The sequence below is a fragment of the Asparagus officinalis genome, chromosome 4 (assembly GCF_001876935.1).
Source record: "Asparagus officinalis chromosome 4, Aspof.V1, whole genome shotgun sequence".
NCBI classification, from domain to species: domain Eukaryota; kingdom Viridiplantae; phylum Streptophyta; class Magnoliopsida; order Asparagales; family Asparagaceae; genus Asparagus; species Asparagus officinalis.
In genome coordinates this window covers 137731381-137751328 of record NC_033797.1, presented here as the reverse complement: position 1 = coordinate 137751328, position 19948 = coordinate 137731381, and the positions used below count along the sequence as shown (strand labels likewise).

The 19948-nt window shown below is 38.7% G+C and overlaps 1 protein-coding gene across 1 annotated transcript in view; it reads right to left on the bottom strand.

Annotated features, from left to right (window-relative positions):
• The window catches only part of LOC109839507 (probable homogentisate phytyltransferase 1, chloroplastic), a 33577-nt gene that overhangs the window by 12870 nt on the left and 759 nt on the right, over positions 1-19948 (bottom strand). Inside the window, exons 2-6 of the mRNA XM_020407968.1 lie at positions 1651-1928; positions 1500-1583; positions 1344-1418; positions 1074-1157; positions 784-873 (exon numbers count right to left, since the gene is read on the bottom strand). Of these exons, the coding sequence (XP_020263557.1) occupies positions 784-873; positions 1074-1157; positions 1344-1418; positions 1500-1583; positions 1651-1928 (611 nt within the window). The remainder of the gene's footprint in view (positions 1-783; positions 874-1073; positions 1158-1343; positions 1419-1499; positions 1584-1650; positions 1929-19948) is intronic.

Below are 19948 nucleotides of genomic sequence, written 5' to 3'. Positions count from 1 at the left end.
ACATACGTATATACATATATACATACGTATATACATATATATATATATGTGTATATATATATATATATGTGTGTATATATATATATGTGTGTGTATATATATATATATATATATATATATATATATATATATATAGAGAGAGAGAGAGAGAGAGAGAGAGATATGTGTATGTATGTATGTATATATGTACGTATGTATGTATGTATGTACGTATGTATGTATGAATTCATACACACACACATATTTATATATGTATGTATATACACACGCGCGTGCTCGCGCACGCACACGCGCACATGTGTATGTATGTTTGTATGTATGTAGTGGGGATCATAGGGTTTTCTATGGATTTAAAATAGGCTTTAACTTGTCCAGATCTTGCAAGGCATTGGATGAGGGTACAAGCCTAAAGTTCAAGATAAAGAGCATACCAACTGCTATGTTTTCCCGATACACTTCCTGATATGCCGAACACTTTGTATCATAATAAAGTAATGACCAATTAGCAAGAATCATGATATTAGCTGGTTATAGATCAAAATAGAGGTAACCTTTATTTCTATCTGTAACTAGTCTCAACAAAGACATATTATCGGACCCTGTTCTAATTTCCTCAGATAGATACACAGCCTAAATTTTATTTAATGATAAAGAATAAATACGCAAAGTGTGTAAAGACGCTGATTTACTGAATTTAGTGACGGTCATCAGAAAATCCGCACAGAAAAGAGAAAAGGCCAAAAAAACCATATAATGTACTAATGGAGAGAAATGCGGACTTACATTGATTGAATATGCAGTCCCAAGAACAAAACTGATAAACAGAGCCCAGAATAATGGCCAAGAACCAACAAACCATCCAATGCCAAAGCTCTGGAACATCAAATTGGAATCAGTAATGCTTTCTAGCAAATATTTAAATCAATGTATAAAAATATAATATAAAAGAAAATTCTTTACTCTTTTCATGACATCTTAAGCATAACATCATTGACATGCATACCTAGATAATGCTGTGCATTGCTAGAATATGCTTTATGGAGAACATATTAACAACTTAAGAATCTCATTACCATCAAGGCAGCAGCAGTAATAATTGCAACGCCAGCTTTGAGAGAATATTCTCCTGATGCAAGAGGAAGATCCGGTTTATTAACCTGAAGGAAAGATGACAGTCAAATTCAAATATTAGCAAAAGTAAATTTTAAAAGGAGAAAACTAATAGGGGAAAACATTGCTTAACTACACATATTAAGTAATTGAGGTAGAAAAAACACACTTGATGTAAGATATGAAATACGTAAAAATTAGGGTTTCGCCAAAAGATTTAGCAAAGGGGATACCTTGTCTATTTCTATGTCAAACAACTGATTTAATCCAACAATGTAAACATTCATAAAAAGTGCAGCAACTACTGCCTGCAAGATAAAAGAGAAGAATTATATCCCACTGGGTAAATCTCTTCAGTTTACCAAATAAAAATTCTAGCAGATCAATACCTCCAACATTCCAGCAAAAAATAATGGAGAAATATCAGGTAAACTCTCTACAGCCAAAAGAGAAACCGAGACTATGCCCATTGCCTGTGAACAACAACTATTTTTTAATTAAAGAATATGAAAATATCTAGAATTTAATTTACGACTTAACTGTTCCTATAACTGTATGAGGCCGCGAGAATCGGTAGAGAACATTTAGTGAAGCCAGTATAGCTCTCCATGTGCTAGTAGAGGAGTAATCTTCAGGTGCAGATTCTAAAGGATGTCCTGATGAGGCTTTTACATGACTCAACTCATGAAATCTTCCATAAGATGTAGAATTTGCATTACTATCTCGATGATTTAAGAGACACCCTCGAATTCTTTCAGTACTACATCTATCTCTGGTGTTAAAATCTTGGTAAAGATACTGGATTTGCGCACAACCACCTGAAAATTGTAGAAAGTTAGATATCTAGTAAGAAGTGATTGTATTCTTCCCTCTAAAAATTAATCCATGAAATAGCATGTTTGATTTGCTCGATACAAATTGTTAAGCCATAACTCATAATATTAGCTTTTGGATGAAGTGGTCATGTGACTGTGGCATCAACAGGAAATAAGAGAGAAATTGCAGTGAGTTTTTGTGTTTAAAACATCAATTTTTTGTACTACAGCCAGTATTGAAGGGTTTTTAGCTGTCAAGGGGGTCACGATAAATCACATATTGACCTTAATAGTTTAATATGGGTTATCTACTTATCTGCACTGAGTTCAGGATCAATGTTCATTCTAACCAAAAAGAACTAATATGAAATCTGATAGATAGAAAATCAATTTTATTGGTTAGGGATTAAACTTTAGTACCTCACACCATCACGAAAAGGACACTATAATCTGATCTAATGATGTAAGCAGGTTGCTCCTCCAAGAATTTTTCATGACATGCTATCCACAAAATGGTCAAACAAGTAGTGAAGTACTTAAAAATGTAGGAAATACATGACTTTGGAGAATAAAGGTGTTATTTTGATGCAACGGAGAAACAGAAAAGATGGATGCATTTTATTAAGAAAAAAACCTGATGCTCATAATTATCAATCCATATTGCTCCAACACTTGGAATAAAATCAGACACCAGTAAATGGTTGTCTTTACCACAAAAATAAAATTAAACAAAATATTAATTTCTTCATAAGCTAAAGAAAGCTCTTCAGGCTGTGATGATGGTTTTAGGCTATGCAAGAAACTAGCAAAGGCTTTATCTTAAGTATCACGCTTCTGGGTTTTATACCAACAATATTTTTCAAGAGCAACAACAAAATTTTCATGTAGATGTCATCCAACATTCTTCTTTCCTCATCTTGGTACATGTTCATAAATTGGTTCCTATGAAAGTTGATACTGCCTATTTAAAGTAGTTTAGCTTCTATTCTTTTATATGGATTAATAAAGATGAGCAATAACCCTGAAATGCAACCCCTCAACCCCACCACCAAAAAAAACTCTCTCCCGGCCTTCTTAATTCTAACTGAAGAAAGGAGAACTCTGGATCTAGAAGGTCAACTAAGACATTGACCATTTTCTGCTACTGAAAGACAAGCTTAAAATATAATATACTGCCAAATAAGAGCATTTGGATTTTAGGAAATAAGCCAAGACCAGGGAACAAGTCAAAGAATGACATCAAAACACATTTCCAACTACTTGAGAACTGTAGATGTAAATATCAACGGCTTGCATCTTATCGACAATATCGGGATGGCAAAATTGTTCCATGATTACAAAAAGAAAGTGAAGACAATTTCTTTTTCCAGACAAGGTGACATGAATGCCCAGATAAGTTAGCAACAAGTCAACAAAGGTAGGTATACAACTAAAGCAATTTGTGGGACATCCAAATGTGCACGTCATATATCAATTTGTAACACTCTAACATAATCATCGATAAATCAACATCAATATGTTCCCTTACTCTAAATTGGCGACGATAAATTTTTATTCAAGAAAATAAAATTTATTTCCATACTTCGTCATTTCTTATAGTTTCAATCTGCAAGTTTTCCAGGTTTAAAAATTCGGAAAATCCTTCCCTTAACCGTGTCATCTCAATTGGCTCTATAGGGTGCCAGCTTCTAAGAAGATTTCCCTCGGGATTTTCAATTGATTTAAACTCATAGGGGATGTAGTAAATCTAAACAAGAATCCCATAAGGAGCTGTTTGGTTCGCTTTATAACAACAAAGAAACAAGAATCTTTGTCCTGACACCGCTTCCACCTCAGCTAAACCCATTCTAGGGTTTTCTTTGTCTCACTTTGGTCCGCTTCCTCCTTTCGAGCTTCCAGCTGCATAAAGCTCATCCACCTCAGCTCTTCCCCTTCCCCCATTTCCTTTCAAAACGCGAGAAAATCGGTAAAAATCGATTTTTTGCTATACTATTATCAGATTGTGGGTTTTATTGGGGAAAAGCTCTTGAAGGCTAGGGTTACCGCCACTTTCCCTCGTTTTATTCACTCTCTTCGCTCCTCGGTTCCTTGAGTTGTTAATTTTCTACTCGATCTGATTTTGTTGGTTTATCATGCCTCCGTTCCTCAGATTTTTGATTTTTTGCTGGATCTTACCAAAAAGGCAGCTCTTTTCTTGGAGAAATATTATTTTTGGTGCTTGATTTGCGCAAATTCATCAAACTAAGGTACAATTTCTTCTTTTTAGTGAAATTTTTGTGATAAATTCAGGATTTTGTAATTTCTTTATTTCTGAGATGGAATAGTTTGTTGTTAATATCTGTCTCAACAAAACTGTGTTAGTTTGGCTTGGATTGATGCAATCTATTGATATATTAGTAATAGATAGGGTGTTATTTGTAAGTTGTGTTGTAAGGGCCTATATAAGCCCATCCTATGGAGTAATAAGATTAGGGTTTCAATTCTACTTGGTATCAGAGCAAACCCCTAGCCGCCAAAACCCCACCCACCCTTTCCTGGCCGCTCCCCCTCTTCCGGATCCCCACATGCAGATCCCCCTCCCCTCTCGCCTCTGCAGGACCCCCCCAACCTGCAGACCCCCCCCCTTCCGCCTCCCCCCTCTTTCCGGATCCCCCCTGCAGATCCCCCCTTCCGACTCTGCAGACCCCCCCACACAACCTAACAGACCCCCTCTGTTCCTGTTCCTGTTCACGAGACCAGCCCCCTGTGTTCCGAGATCAGCCCCCTCCCCTGTTCGAGACCACCCCCCCTCCCTGTTCCGAGATCAGGCCCCAAGTTAGCCCCCCTAACGGTCACCCCTGTCCACAACCAGCCCACCGATAAGCCCTGTACACAACACCCCCCCACCCTTCTCTGTTTTTTGCTGCCGTTTGAAACCCCCCCCCTTTGGCCGAATCCCCTTCTGTGCTGCGCTATGCGGCCAGGAGTTTGGCATGGTTCCCTAGACTCAGTCCTCAGATACTGATTGACACAGGAAGGTATATATCTCACGACGATTTGAGATATATCACTGTTTTTTATTCTTGTTTCCTCTGAGAAATGAGAATTTGTTTGAGATCTTACTCTTGTTGTGCGGCAGAGGTGCTGCCGAAATTTTCACTGCACACAACAAGGGTCGGAAGAGAAGGTGACCAGGTGTTGGGTCTAAAGCTTGATCAATGGAGGAGATTATCAAGAAGTTGAACCCCGCGGAGGTGTTAACTTTGATGAAGCTGATGAAGTTGTCGGCTGGTGAGAGCGCGACAAAACCATCCAAGAAGTTGGAACTTCCTACCATAGATCTGAAGCTTGATGGACCGGGTACTTACCTGAGCTGGTCACGGCGGGTGAGATACACCCTTGCAGGGAGGAACCTGGAGGGTTATCTGACAGGAGAGGTGACAGAGCCGGATGAGGAATCGGAGGGAAGAGATGAGTGGAAGGCCACTCATATGTTGGTATACATCTGACTTCTCAACTCGTTGGTCTAGTCGATCGCCGCCACAGTGGATGGTATTGAGAAGGTGAAGGACGTCTGGGAAAAGTTGAGGAAGACCTATGATGGAGTGGGGAATAACCTGAGGGTGTTCCAGATTAAGGGTGAGATCGATGCCACAGTCTAGGGAGATAGGACTGTACAGGAGTATGCCACAAAACTGGAGCGGTTGTGGCTAGATTATGATCACTTCTCACCTCGGGCGAGTTGCAAGGACCCGGGATGTAAAGAACGGGAGGCCTTTCTACAGGAGAGGACTATGGTATTTCTCAAAGGATTGACATCAGAGTTCGCTCAGCGAATCGCCCTGCTGCTAGCTCAGCCGAAGATTCCCACGCTTGAGGAGGCTGTCTCTACTATGATCCAGGAGGAGACTCGCATTCGGCTGCAGGCGGGGACAAGTGGACTTCCTGTGGTGAAGTCAGCACTGGTAGCCTCTAGCAACACTGGATCTAGGGGAGAGACCCGACAGTGTTACAACTGCGGTGCGGTAGGTCATCTAAGTCATGCTTGCACCAAGCCACCCAAGGAAGGAGATTCGGGTGGACGTGGACAGTTCGGAGGTCGTGGTCGTGGCCGTGAGGGTCGACGAGGTGGAAAAGGAGCAGGGAACCGGGCGAATCTGACAGTAGCAGAGGAAGAAGAAGCTGAGGTGGTCTTTACTGAGGAGGATCGTGCTCTTCTGGCGATACTCAGGAGGAAGCAGCAAGTAGCAGGGGATGGGACTGAGGAGGGATCCACTTCATTCTTCGCCAGAGGCAACACTGCAACATATGTTCATCCGACCAAAGGTACTGATGACATACATACTCTTGCTTTTATGTCTCCCGACAGATCATCAGCATGGATAGTCGACTCCGGTGCGTCTCGCCATGTGACAGGTAATGCTAGTGAGTTCTCATCATATACTCACTTAGCATCGCCTGATAGTATTCAAATAGGTGATGGTACATTTCAGCCAGTGGTTGGTAAGGATACAGTCGATTGTACTGGTTCTGTAACTTTGTCCAATGTTTTGCATGCTCCTTCCTTTCTAGTCAATCTTTTGTCCATTAGTTCTATCATACTCCAACTAAAATGCATTATTTCTTTTGATATTCACAAGGTGATTTTTCAGGAGAATGGGACAGGGCGGAGACTTAGGACTGACACATGGCATAGTAGACTGTGGTATCTGGATCGTGAAAGGCTGGATTCAGCATTGGTGTCAGTCATAGAGGAAGCAAGAGTAGGATCTAATATGAGTGATGAAAATGAGTTAATACTTCATCACCAGCGTTTGGGACACTAATCCTTCAGTGTTTTAGGTAGATTGTATCCTTCTTTATTTGAGAAAGCAACTAAACAGAAACTTGTGTGTGATGCATGTGAGTTTGGAAAGCTTACTAGAAGCTCTTATGTTAGTTCTGGTCATAGAAGTTCTCATGCATTTGACTTGGTACATTCAGATGTTTGGGGACCTTGTTCCACAAGTTCTATGAATGGATACAAGTATTTTGTTACATTTATTGATTGCTTCTCTCGTGTTACTTGGTTATACCTGATGAAGAATAAGAGTGATGTGTTTGGGTGCTTCCAAAACTTTCATAGGACTGTTCAGACTCAATACGGAGCAGTGATGAAAGTATTAAGATCAGATAATGGGACAGAGTATACCAACAGAGCGTTTGAAGAATATTTATCAGCTCAGGGAATACATCACTAGACAACATGTCCATACAGACCAGCTCAAAATGGGATAGCGGAAAGGAAGAACAGATATCTTTTAGAGGTTGCTAGAAGCATGATGATCTCTATGAATGTCCTAGAAATATTGTGGGGGCAAGCAGTATTGACCGCAGCAGCGCTGATCAACAGAATGCCCTCGAGAGTACTGGATTGGAAGTCTCCGTGTGAGACATTAAAAGGAGATAATGGTGGGATTCTTTCACTTAAAGTGTTTGGCTGTGTGTGCTTTGTGAAGGACAACAGGCCATCTGTCGGGAAGCTTGCCCCTAGAGCTGTGAAGTATATCTTTGTGGGATATTCTACTACTCAGAAGGGATATGTTTGCTAGAGCCCGGTGGAGAAAAGGTTGTTTGTGAGCATGGATGTGCACTTTCGAGAACTCGAGCCATATTACACCCAGAAGGTAACTTCATCCGTTGGTAACTCGCCCAATACTAGAAGTATGAGGCGAGAGGAGGAGAATGGTGAGAGATCGGTGAACAATGTGGAGAAATCCATTTCTGTATCGATTCCTTGGGAGGGAGAATTGGTTGAGGAGCAGAAGAATGACGAAGAAAAGAAAAATGAGACAAGAGGTGTTAGGCCCACTGTTTAGGGGGAGCTACTAACCTATAGTAGGAAGGGCAAGCAAATTACAGGAACAGTACCTACAGTGCCACTAGTGCTGCCGAGTCTCATGCCAACGCCTGTCCCGACTCCTGAGACACCTACACCACCACCAGTTTCATCCCAAGGTGATAATATTCCTCTCCTTACTCCTCCCACACTAATATCAGTACGAAGGACTACTCGTAGTAATGCGGGAAATCCTCCCGATAGATATGGATGGGATCTTACCCAGTTTGTATCATATTCTAACATTCATTCTGTACATGGAGCATTCATTGCATCATTGGACTCTGTTACTGTACCTAACAATTGGCAGGTTGCTAAGAAGGATCCAAAATGAAAAACGACTATGCACGAAGAGCTAGAGGCTCTTGAGAAGAACCGTACTTGGGAGTTAGTAAAACTACCAAAAGGAAAGAGAGCAGTTGGATGCAAGTGGGTCTTCACTGTGAAGCAGAATCCAGATGGACAGGTTGAGCGTTATAAGGCTCGTCTTGTGGCAAAAGGGTATAGTCAGACGTATGGAATCGATTTGATGAGACTTTTACACCGGTGGTGAAAATAAGCACTATTCGGACCTTGATCTCTCTGGCAGTAAATGGTGGATGGAAGCTACACCAACTAGATGTGAAGAATGCATTTCTTCATGGAGATCTGATGGAAGAGGTATACATCAAAATACCACTAGGATTCGACACAGATCAGACAGTGGGCAAAGTTTGCAAATTGAAGAAGTCTCTCTATGGCCTGAAGCAATCTCCCCATGCTTGGTTTGACAGATTCAGGTAGGCTATGATAGGTATGGGATACCAGCAGATTAACGCTGATCATACCGTATTTTTTCGACGGAGTGAAGGTCACATCACCATGCTTGCAGTATATGTGGATGATATGATTATTACAAGGGATGATGAGAAGGAGATTGCCCAACTCAAAGTGAGACTGGGTAAGGAATTCGAGGTGAAAGATTTGGGTTTACTTCGATACTTTCTCGGAATAGAGATAGCTCGAGGAGCGGAGGGGATCGTCCTATCCCAGAGAAAGTATGCACTGAATCTTCTCAAAGAGACAGGGATGTTAGGATGCAAACCTGCAACTATACCGATTGACCAGAGGTTCAAGCTGGGTGCTGAAACTGGAGAACCAGTTGATCGTGACAGAAACCAAAGGCTGGTGGACAGGTTGATCTATCTGAGTCACACACGTCCTGATATTTCTTTTGCAGTGAGCATGGTGAGTCGCTACATGCACGATCCAAGGAAGGGTCATATGAACGCAGTATACCAGATTCTGAGGTATTTGAAGAGTGCCCCCGGAAAAGGACTGATATTCAGGAAAAATGAACATATGAGTATTGAGGGTTACTGTGACTCGGATTGGACTAGCTGTGCTGATGACAGGAGGTCCACCTCAGGATACTGCATCTTCATAGGAGGCAACTTGGTCTCATGGAAGAGCAAAAAGCAGTCAGTGGTGACGAGATCAACAGCTGAAGCAGAGTATAGAGTCATAGCCTTGGGAGTTGCAGAGTTGTTGTGGTTGAAGAGTATGCTGGTGGAACTGAAGCTGGATCAAGGAGCCAAGATGAAGCTGTGATGTGATAACAAGTCAGCCATCAGTATCGCCAACAACCCAGTGCAGCATGATAGAACTAAACACATCGAGATCGATAGATTCTTCATCAAAGAGAAGTTGGACAATAGACTACTGGAGTTAAGTCATATTCCAACTAAGGATCAGGCAGCAGATTGTCTGACTAAGGAACTTAGCTCAGTAGATATGATTAAAGGATGTGACAAGATGGGCTTAGTGGATATCTTTCGCCCATCTTGAGGAGGAGTGTTGACATATTAGTAATAGATAGGATGTTATTTGTAAGTTGTGTTGTAAGGGCCTATATAAGCCCATCCTATGGAGTAATAAGATTAGGGTTTCAATTCTACTCAATCATTTGATATGCATAACTCTCAATTCCAGTTAGGCTAGCATCATAGGTCATTTAGCTCCTTCATCAACTGTCAAACTCCTTATATTATGGTTTATATTTGTCTCGACAAAGCCAGGATTCACATAATTACATGTATAATCATAGGATAGATCTATATCGACTTGATGAAACATAGGATAGATCTAAGAAGTTTGGAAGTACTCTGAATTTTGGGTAATAAATCTAAAAATCGCATTGTGAGATCTCATTTTATAAGATCAAGAGAGACGGTCAGTAGATATTTCAACAATGTATTATAAGCAATTATTGGACTGCATGGACGCTACATGAGACAAGCCCCCAATGACATCCCCAAGAGATCGTTAACAACCCGCTATATTATCCTTATTTCAAGGTATATCTACACTTTAAGCACAGTTATATGTATAATCAACGAAAATAAATATTAACTTAGTAATGTGATATACGAATGATAGGATTGCATTAGTATGATAGATGGGACTCATGTTGATGCAATGCTTTCGATTAATCTTGTTGCACGATTTCGAGACCGCAAAGATGTTACACATAATGTGCTTGTAGCTTGCACCCTAAACAAGCGGTTCACATGTCTTAGCAGGTTGGAAGGTGTTTGCAAATGATTATAGGATTCTTTGGGATGCATTATCTAGACCACAATCACATGTATTGAAAGTCTTGATGGTAATTATATAAAAATTTAACTTAAAACATTTTAATTTTAATATGCAAGCTTGACTTCCTTAACAATTTTCTTAATAAAATATAAGAAAATTATAGGCAAATACTATATGTGTGATGTTGGGTACCTCACCATGACAGGTTTCATCTCTCCATACCGAGGTGTTCGATATCATTTGAAAAAATATTCGGGTAAAACACCTAAAAATAGAAGAGAATTATTCAATCTAAGACATTCTTCTTTGAGGTCTAAGATTAAATCTGTGTTTGGCACATTGAAGAATCGTTTTAAAATTTTATGTGCTAAGCCCCATTACCCATTTCCTACGCAAGTAGATATCGTATTTCATAATTTCATTGTAACTGTAGATCCAAGTGATGAACTACTCAACGAGTCCGGATTTAATGAAGATACTGATGGTGAGATGACAAATAAGAATGGTAATAATTTAGTTGATTTTACTCAAACTCAAACCTAAAGAGAATAAACTGAATCAAGAAATGAGTGAAAGACTCTTAGAGATGACATTGCTTGGGCAATGGGGGTGGACTACTGTGATAAATATAATCATGGTGTAACCACTGAGACTTAATTTTCATATTTGTTGTACTATCTATGCTCATGTATGTACTCTTTAACTCTCTATTTTGTTTTTTCAGTTATTATGTTTTGCTTTTCATTCATGTATTCATGTTTTGCTTATTCTGTAAATTATATAATATTTAACTCTCTATTTAATTAGTAATGGCTGATAATACATCATTGAGTGGGAGAGATAATCATAAAGGTAATGGTGTAGTTCCATCTCAACCTCCACCACCTTAACCCCCTCAGTCCGTGCATCAAGGCGATAGTGGGTATTTTCCATTTTAACAGTCATACTTTGGACAACCACCTCATGTATTTCCCAACATGTCATTCCATGATGGTAGTTACTTCCCGATGCACCATCATATGGGTTTATTTACGAACATGTTAAGTTCTCTTCCTTTAACTCCACAATTTCATTGTCCTAACATTAGTGGGTTGTAATTTTCTCCCACTAGTGATTATGGCTCAATTCCTGAATCAGGTTCCAAACGGGTGCTCATTGAAGAAGGGAAAGAAACATCACCAAATCCAAAAAAGAAGAGGAAAAACACCTCAACAAAGAAAAAAATAGTGAGACTGACGGTTCTCAAGGGAACAAACATTTGTTTAAGGATTCCCGTTATGATGATGAGCTCAATCTATTTCTTGCCGACTTAGTAAGAAAGGATTACAAACCCGATAAAAACTTTAAAAGAACCGCTTATCATATGACTTCCAACATATTAATGATAAGTTTAACACAATATTTAAATAGGATAACGTCATGCACCGCATCAAAACTTTACGTACAAGATTTCGTGATAAGGAAACTTGTCATAATCTTAGTGGTGTCGGATGGGATGATAATGGAAACTTGTTGTAATCTTAGTGATATGGAAACTTTACTTATCTAAACATTCAGGATCCATGCTATCATCCCATCCGGCACCACTAAGATTACGACAAGTTTTCATATCACGAAATATTGTACGTAAAATTTTGATGCGGTGCATGACATTATCCCACTTAAATATTGTGTTAAACTTCTCATTAATATTTTGGGAAGCAATATGACAAGCAGTTCTCTTAAAACTTTTGTCGGATTTATAACCCTTTCTTACCAAGTCGGTAAGAAATGGAATGAGCTCATCATCATATCGAGAATCCCAAAACATGTTTGTTCCCTTAAGAACAGCCAGTCTCGCTATTTTTTTCTTTGTTGAGGTGTTTTTCCTCTTCTTTGAATTTGGTGATGTTTCTTCCCCTTTTTCTATGAGCACCCGTTTAGAACTTGATTCGGGAGTTGAGCCATAACCACTAGTGGGAGAAAATTACAACCCACTAATATTAGAACTATGAAATTGTGGAGGCAAAGGAGGAGAACTTAGCATGTTCATAAATGAACCCAAATGATCGTGCATCAGGAAGTAACTGCCATCATGGAATAACATGTTGGAAAATGCATGAGGTGGTTGTCCAAAATATGACTGCTAAAATGAAAAATACTCACTATCATCTTGATGCATGGACTGAGGGGGTTGAGGTGGTAGAGGTTGAGATGGAACTACACCATTTGCCTTTATGATTATCTCTCCCACTTAATGATATATTATCAGTCATTACTAATTAAATAGAGAGAGTTAGATATTATATAATTTGCAAAATAAGCAAAACATGAATACATGAATGAAAAGCAAAACATAATAACTGAAAAAAGCAAAACATAGAGTTAAAGAGTACATACATGAGCATAAATAGTACAACAAATATGAAAATTAAATCTCTGTGGTTACACCATGATTATATTTATCACAGGAGTCTGCCCACATCGTCCAAGCAATGTCATCCCTAGTCTTCCACTCATTTATTGATTCAATTTGCTCTCTTTGGGCTTGAGTTTGAGTAAAATCAACTAAATTATTGTCATTCTCATTTGTCACATCATCATCAATATCTTCATTAATTTCAAACTCGTTGAGTAGTTCATCACTTGGATCCACGGTTACAATGAAATTATAAAGTGCCTTGCATGCCAATATCTACTTGTGTAGGAAATGGGTAATGCGGCTTAACACACAAAATTTTGAAATGATTTTTCAATGTGCTAAATGCAAATTCAATCTTAGACCTCAAAGAAGAATGTTTTAGATTGAATAATTCCCTTCTATTCTTAGGTGTTTTACCCGAATGTTCTTTCAAATGATATCGAACACCTTGGTATGGAGAGATGAAACCTAGTATGGTGGGGTACCTAGCATCACACAGATGGTATTTACCTACAATTTATTAAGAAAGTTGTTAAGGAGGTCAAGCTTGCATATTAAAATTAAAATGTTTTAAGTTAAATTTTTATATAATTACCATCATAGACTTTCAATCCATGTGGTTGTGGTCTAGATAATGCATCCTGAAGAATCCTATAATTATTTACAAACCCCTCCCAACCTGCTAAGACATATGTGAACATTTTATTTGCGGTGCAAACTGCAAACACATTCTGTGTAATACCTTTGCGACCTCGAAATCGTACAACAAGATTAATCGGAAGATTTACATCAACATGAGTCACATCTATCATACCAATGTAATCCTATAATACGTGTATCACATTACTAAGTTAATATTTATTTTTATTGATTATACATGTAACTGTGCTTAAAGTGTAGATATACCTTAAAATAAGGGTAGTATAGCGGGTTGTTAATGATCACTTGAGGAATGTCATTGGGGGCTTATCTCATGTAGCGTCCACGCAGGCAAATAATTGCTTGTAATACTTTATTAAAATATCTACTGACTGTCTCTCTTGATCTTATAAAACGAGATCTCACAATGTGATTTTTAGATTTATGACTCAAAATATTCAGTGTCATGATAAGTTATTCTTTCACTATTACATTCCTTGAGCCTTTTAGCAGCCTATTGTTCACATTATACTTGCTAGTTTAACAAAAGCACCACTCCGCATTCTAATGTAATTTACATAACTATCACTAAAATCATTATAAATACGCTCTATGTGTTCAATTCTAGCCCTCTCTTGTTTTCTTTTTTTCTCGCTTGCACCACTACGAATTGATTTACGTATAGCTTGCATTCTCCTTATGAATATAAATTTTATAACTAAATCAGATAGTGCAGCACCTTGAACCATATTAATAACATTTTGTTCATCGATACAATCACCATCACCATCTATCTACAATGCAAAATCAAATTGAAATAATTAATATACCTAGCAAGCATCCATATGCAATGTCAATAATCAAAACTTTATGAATAGGAATACATTTCTATCGATAGATATTAACATAATCAAATGTGTATAATCTTTTAAAACACAAAAATGCCAAAGAACTATATAGTATATAGTTTCCAAAGCTCATCATTAGAATGTAATGGAAATTAAAACCCTGATAGCATGTGAGCACAGTTGATAAGGCTATGGCATACTAAATATTTAAACAATTCAGAGTACTTCCAAACTTCTTAGATCTATTCTATATTTCATCAAGTTGATATAGTCGATATAGATCTATCATATGGTTATACATGTAACTGTGTGAATCCTGGCTTTGTCGAGACAGATATAAACCACAATACAGGGAGTTTGACAGTTGATGAAGGAGCTAAAGGCCATGTGATGCTAGCCTTACTGGAATTGAGAGTTATGCATGTCAAATGATTGCATCAATCCATGCCAAACTAACACGGTTTTTTCAAGACAGATATAAACCACAAACTATTCCATCTCAGAAATAAAGAAATTACAAAATCCAGAATTTATCACAAAAAATTCACTTGAAAAGAAGAAACTGTACCTTAGTTTGATGAATTTGCACAAATCAAGCACAAAAAACAATGTTTCTCCAAGAAAGGAGCTACCTTATTGGTAAGATCCAGCAAAAAATCAAAAATCTGAGGAACGGAGGCACGATAAACCAACAAAATCAGATCGAGCAGGAAATTAACAACTCAAGGAACCGAGGCGCGAAGAGAATGAATAAAACGCGGGAAAGTGGCGGTAACCCTAGCCTTCAAGAACTTTTCCAAAATAAAACCCGCGATCTGACAATAGTACAGCAAAAACCGATTTTTACCGATTTCCTCACGTTTTGGAAGGAAATGGGAGAAAGGTGAAGAGCTAAGGTGGATGAGCTTTCTACGACTGGAAGCTCGAAAGGAGGAATTGAACCAAAGCGGAACGAAGAAAACCCTAAAATGGGTTTAGTTGAGGTGAAAGCGGTGTACGGACAAAGAAAGTTGTTTCGTGGTTATTATAAAGCGAACCAAACAACCCCTAAAGATAGAGCATATTCCTATGTCTCCTCTGCATTTAGAGAAGGTGGAGGCATTGTCATGTGCTAACGTTTAGGCCCTTTTTTGCTTGTATCATCTTTTTGTATAAGCCAACTTGCTCTGTTGAAGTAGTTGGACTTCTCCTTTGATACTGGAAATCCTTCCAGTAATATTTTAGAACCACCACTTGGATGAGTTGTTAGTTAGGTGGTTATAAGTAAATGTTAGCCTTGAGCTCATACTAATTAGACTCTTGAGTGATTCAGTTTCTGCCACAATGAAGTTTATGAAGCTTGGGTCAAAGCCTGATTCTTTTCAGGATGACGGCAACGGGGTAAGGTGAGATTTTTCATGGATTTTGTTGCTTTTGGTAGTACCAAATTTGCATATTGTTTCATAGTATATATTCGATTTGGAATGCTTATTTGTTTACCATATTCTGTAATAATATTAAGCTGACTACTACACAAAACGCAAACTACACAAATAAATGTATATGTACAATGCTATAAGATCTAGTTTCTCACCCTTCAACTTTATGGAGCTCCAGTTATGAAAAGTAGTATTCCAAGTCTGACCGCGATGGATAGCGCTAGAGGCATCTGGAGGGGGTGAGGATGCACCTGCACCCTATTGTGTCTGATTTGTTAACAGGTAGAGGACACAATTTCTGTGACTGTTGCAACTTGCAACAAGCAGGCAAAGGGGAATAATATTGTTATTGTTAATTGTCTTGTAAATGTTGTTTTATTTTGGCTTGTTTGGTTCATATCATGCTTCTTTTTTAACTTTTGTTCATATTTAGGAGAACTTTGGCATACTATCTTCATCTCTTTTTCAAGGTTGCTGATAGCGGATCGCGGCGCGGCGCGGCGAGGTACCGCTAAGGCTATTTCGGGCTATTGCGGCGAAATAGCGACAAATAGCGCACAGTCAAATAGCAGTCAAATATAAATATATTTAAATATTCTAAATAATAAGAAAAAAACATATAAAAAATCTAAAAATTAATCAAAATAGCATTCAAAAGTCATGTATCACATAATTAGTAGTAAATTTCTTGGATTATCAGTATACCTTTACAATTGATAAACTTGTCGTATATATGAAGAAATCAACCAGCTATAGAAAAGAAACGCAAATGTGTAAATTATGAGTAATCAGGCAGACAGATCAACTGCACCAAAATTAATCAAAACAAATTATAGTCTGGAGTGAAAAAATTCAATAGGATAGCATTACAAAATGTTAACTTTCTATAAAAAAAAGCACACAGCCAGCCCAGATACATCTTCGTTGTAAGTAACCAACAGGATCAGGCAAATCTATCGAGAAATGATAGTTGTAAATGAACAACTCAAAACAAAAATTCATGGAAACACAATTTGTTTGACTAACCATGAAGTTCTAAGTTTCCAACAAATGCCTCATACATTTACTATGCTCTTTAGGATATTGATAAGATCTTAATGCATACATAAAAAACTGTGATTCTAGACAAGGCACGGTCCCCTTGAAGGAAACTAACAAAGCCCCTATATGAACTACTAACTACTAACTTAGAAATATAACATCATCAGAAATCAAATTATTATTTATTACCTTTTTCTCTCTGTTGCAGACGAAGTCGGCGAAGTCGTTGCCCAACGGAGACGAAGTCGTTGTTGGCTTGACCGGAGACTAGAGAGACAGTGAACGAGAGATGACTTGACCGGAGGAAGTGAGAGAGAGAGAAAGGTGAGTCGTCGTTGTTGGTGCGGGAGTCGGCGCTGGAAATCGTCACCGACGGCGGCGTTGACGGCGCTGGACGTCGAGAGAGGCAAAGTCTGTCGGGAGTCGGAAGAGACCAGAGAGGCAGCTATGTGAACGAATCTGAACCTGGGGCCCACCCACGTGCAGCGCAAGGTGTCTTGGAGCAGTCTCACGTGGGTCTTTTCCAAGTGACGAAGTCGGGCAATGATGAGGCCTAGCTTTGTTTCTTTGTTGGCCTGGAACTTTCAATTATAAATAGGATTGATTGCCTAGGGTTTCGTGTAGCAGGAGTGCAACTGCAGAAGAGAAAGGCCGTTGTGCAAAGAGGGCTTCGTTGCTGTAGTGTGCAATAGTGCGGCGTGCAAGGGAAAACCACAGAGGAGAAAAACCCTATTTGGCGGCTATCCTTTTGAGAGAGACCTTTGTGAGAGATTTGAGAGTTTGTATGAGGGTTTAATTTATGTGTTTGTAAACCCTATTTGTATTCTCTCTAATAGTACATCTCTCCCCTCCTTGCCCCGTGGACGTAGATAATTTGCTGAACCACGTAAAATTCGTTTGTCTCGCTGTTTGTGTGATTTGTAATAGCTTATTTAGGTTCCCTCGATGGGTCAGTCCTAGAACTGATGAGAGGAAGAGCTGATATCCTACTTTGTTAAGATATTTTGTTTTTGATTCTTGTTTGCTTGGTGAAACAGGAATTCCTATTACGATCTAACTCTCTTGTTACGCCGAGATGCTGTCGAAATTTTCGCTGCGCACAACAAGCTATGGCAAAGTTAGATTCAGTCGTTCGGGAATCAGAGGCGAGAGGGTTTTATTGTAATGGGTAAGGGTTGGGTTCGGGTCGGGTTCGGGTCGGGTTCGAGATGTTTATTATAAACTGTAGCGGAATTTACCGCTTTTTCACCGCTTTTCAGCGCTACATCGCGCAATTACCTGTTATTAACCCACCCACAAACCCCTTAAGCGGGGCGGTGAAGGCCTGCGACCGCTATTCGCAGCTTTTTACAACACTACTCTTTTTAAATGAGCATGAATCAAGACTATTTATGGGCATATCTCTGGTTAGTCAAAAAGAGATGGTTGATACATTTCTCAACAAAGATGGTTGAATACCAATAAAATAAGGGTGCACGTAGTATTTTGTGATTCTCACTTCTAACATACTTGTTAAATTCACTTATTTTTGGTGAAAGACTGGTCTTGCTTATTTTAGGGAACTGCTCTTAGGGATATTATTTTGTGTTTGTGAAACATTATGATGGAACATATTATTGTAATATGATAATGTGAATATTGTAGAATACTAATTTTTACATTAAACTTGTGATTGCAGGAACTTTATGATACGGGTGTATCTTCTCTTCAGGAGTTTAGCGATCCTCATGGGAGCTTGAGGATAGATGATTCTCATGATAGCATGAGAATAAGGGTGTAAAACAGTACAGTAAAACGCAGGTGGAAGCGTGGAACGAGACGATGAGCAGCAGATTCGAAGAATCTAGTTTTCAGCTCGTGAGTCGACTCATACATGAACATGAGTCGACTCATCAGGTTGAGTCGACTCATGACTGTCATGAGTCGACTCACGAAACCCAGCCGTTTTGTCAAAAGTTTCTGCTCGATCGACATATCAGTTTACGAGTCGACCTATGTGTCATGAGTCGACTCATCTCCGTCATGAGTCGACTCATCGACGGTTTCCTGGTTTGGTTGGGTTTCTGTTCACATAAATTCCTGTTGGTTTTGGGCTTGGTTATTTATCAGATTGCCATCCACGTTTGTACACATATATAAAGGATTGTTTTAGGGTTTCTAAGCAATCAGAGGTAATTAAGAGAGATTCTAATCATTGTATTAGGGTTTAGAGAGGATTGAGAGGTTGTTCTCGATTCTAGTGAGATTGTGAGGGAGAGATTTGTAATAATTGCGATTCTAGTGAGATTGTGAGGGAGAGATTTGTAATAATTGATTCTTCATAATCTAGAGAAGATATTTTCCTTCGTCATACTGAATTGTTCTTGTGTTTTAGTTGTCTTCTTCTAAACCCATCTTTTGGTAATCCCACGACCAAAGGGTGCTCGCACGGCGACTCGTATCACTTTATTAGTCAATCAGGTTTCATATGATTTTTTAATGTCAAATAGGTATATTTCATGTCAAATCAGGTACGCAATTCATAGCAATTAATCATGTTATTCCAGATTTCATATGATTTTTTATGTCAAACAGATATTTATAATGAATTCGGTTATTTACTATTCATTCATGATACATTCGCACTTTTATTTTGGTAAGATTACCTCCCATAACAATCACAAATAAATTTGTCTTTAGTGGGGGTATACTCAATGTTTTAAATATCGGCCGACATGTCCGACATGTCGGGCGACATATCGGTTTGAGGGCTTGACCGACACGACATGGACGTTTTCAACTCGTATGTCGGTTTTCAGGGCCAAATCGGAAATATCAGGGTCATATCAGCCATATCGGCCTATTTTTTAGCTTTGAAAAATCGATCGATATGGTACTTTTCTTTAAAATTTGTTTTTTGTTATCGGGTTTGGGTTTAGCGATAAATACCCAAACCCGTTTGACCCGTTCTCATGTTTAAGGGTTTCTTATGAACCCGATAGAAAGAATTTATGAACTCAAATCCATATATTATTTACTTATAAATATGTTTAGTCTATAGAATTTATAAAGTATGCTTATATTGAATTTATGAATGCTTAGATTACATTTAGGACATGATATTATACATATGCACACTACCCGATATGACAATCCGATATTTAGTCAATGTCCTCCGATATATCCCCGATTTCCGCTATCCGACATGGATTTCAACCATCCGACATGAACCCGACATCCGAATTTAAAACCTTGGGTATACT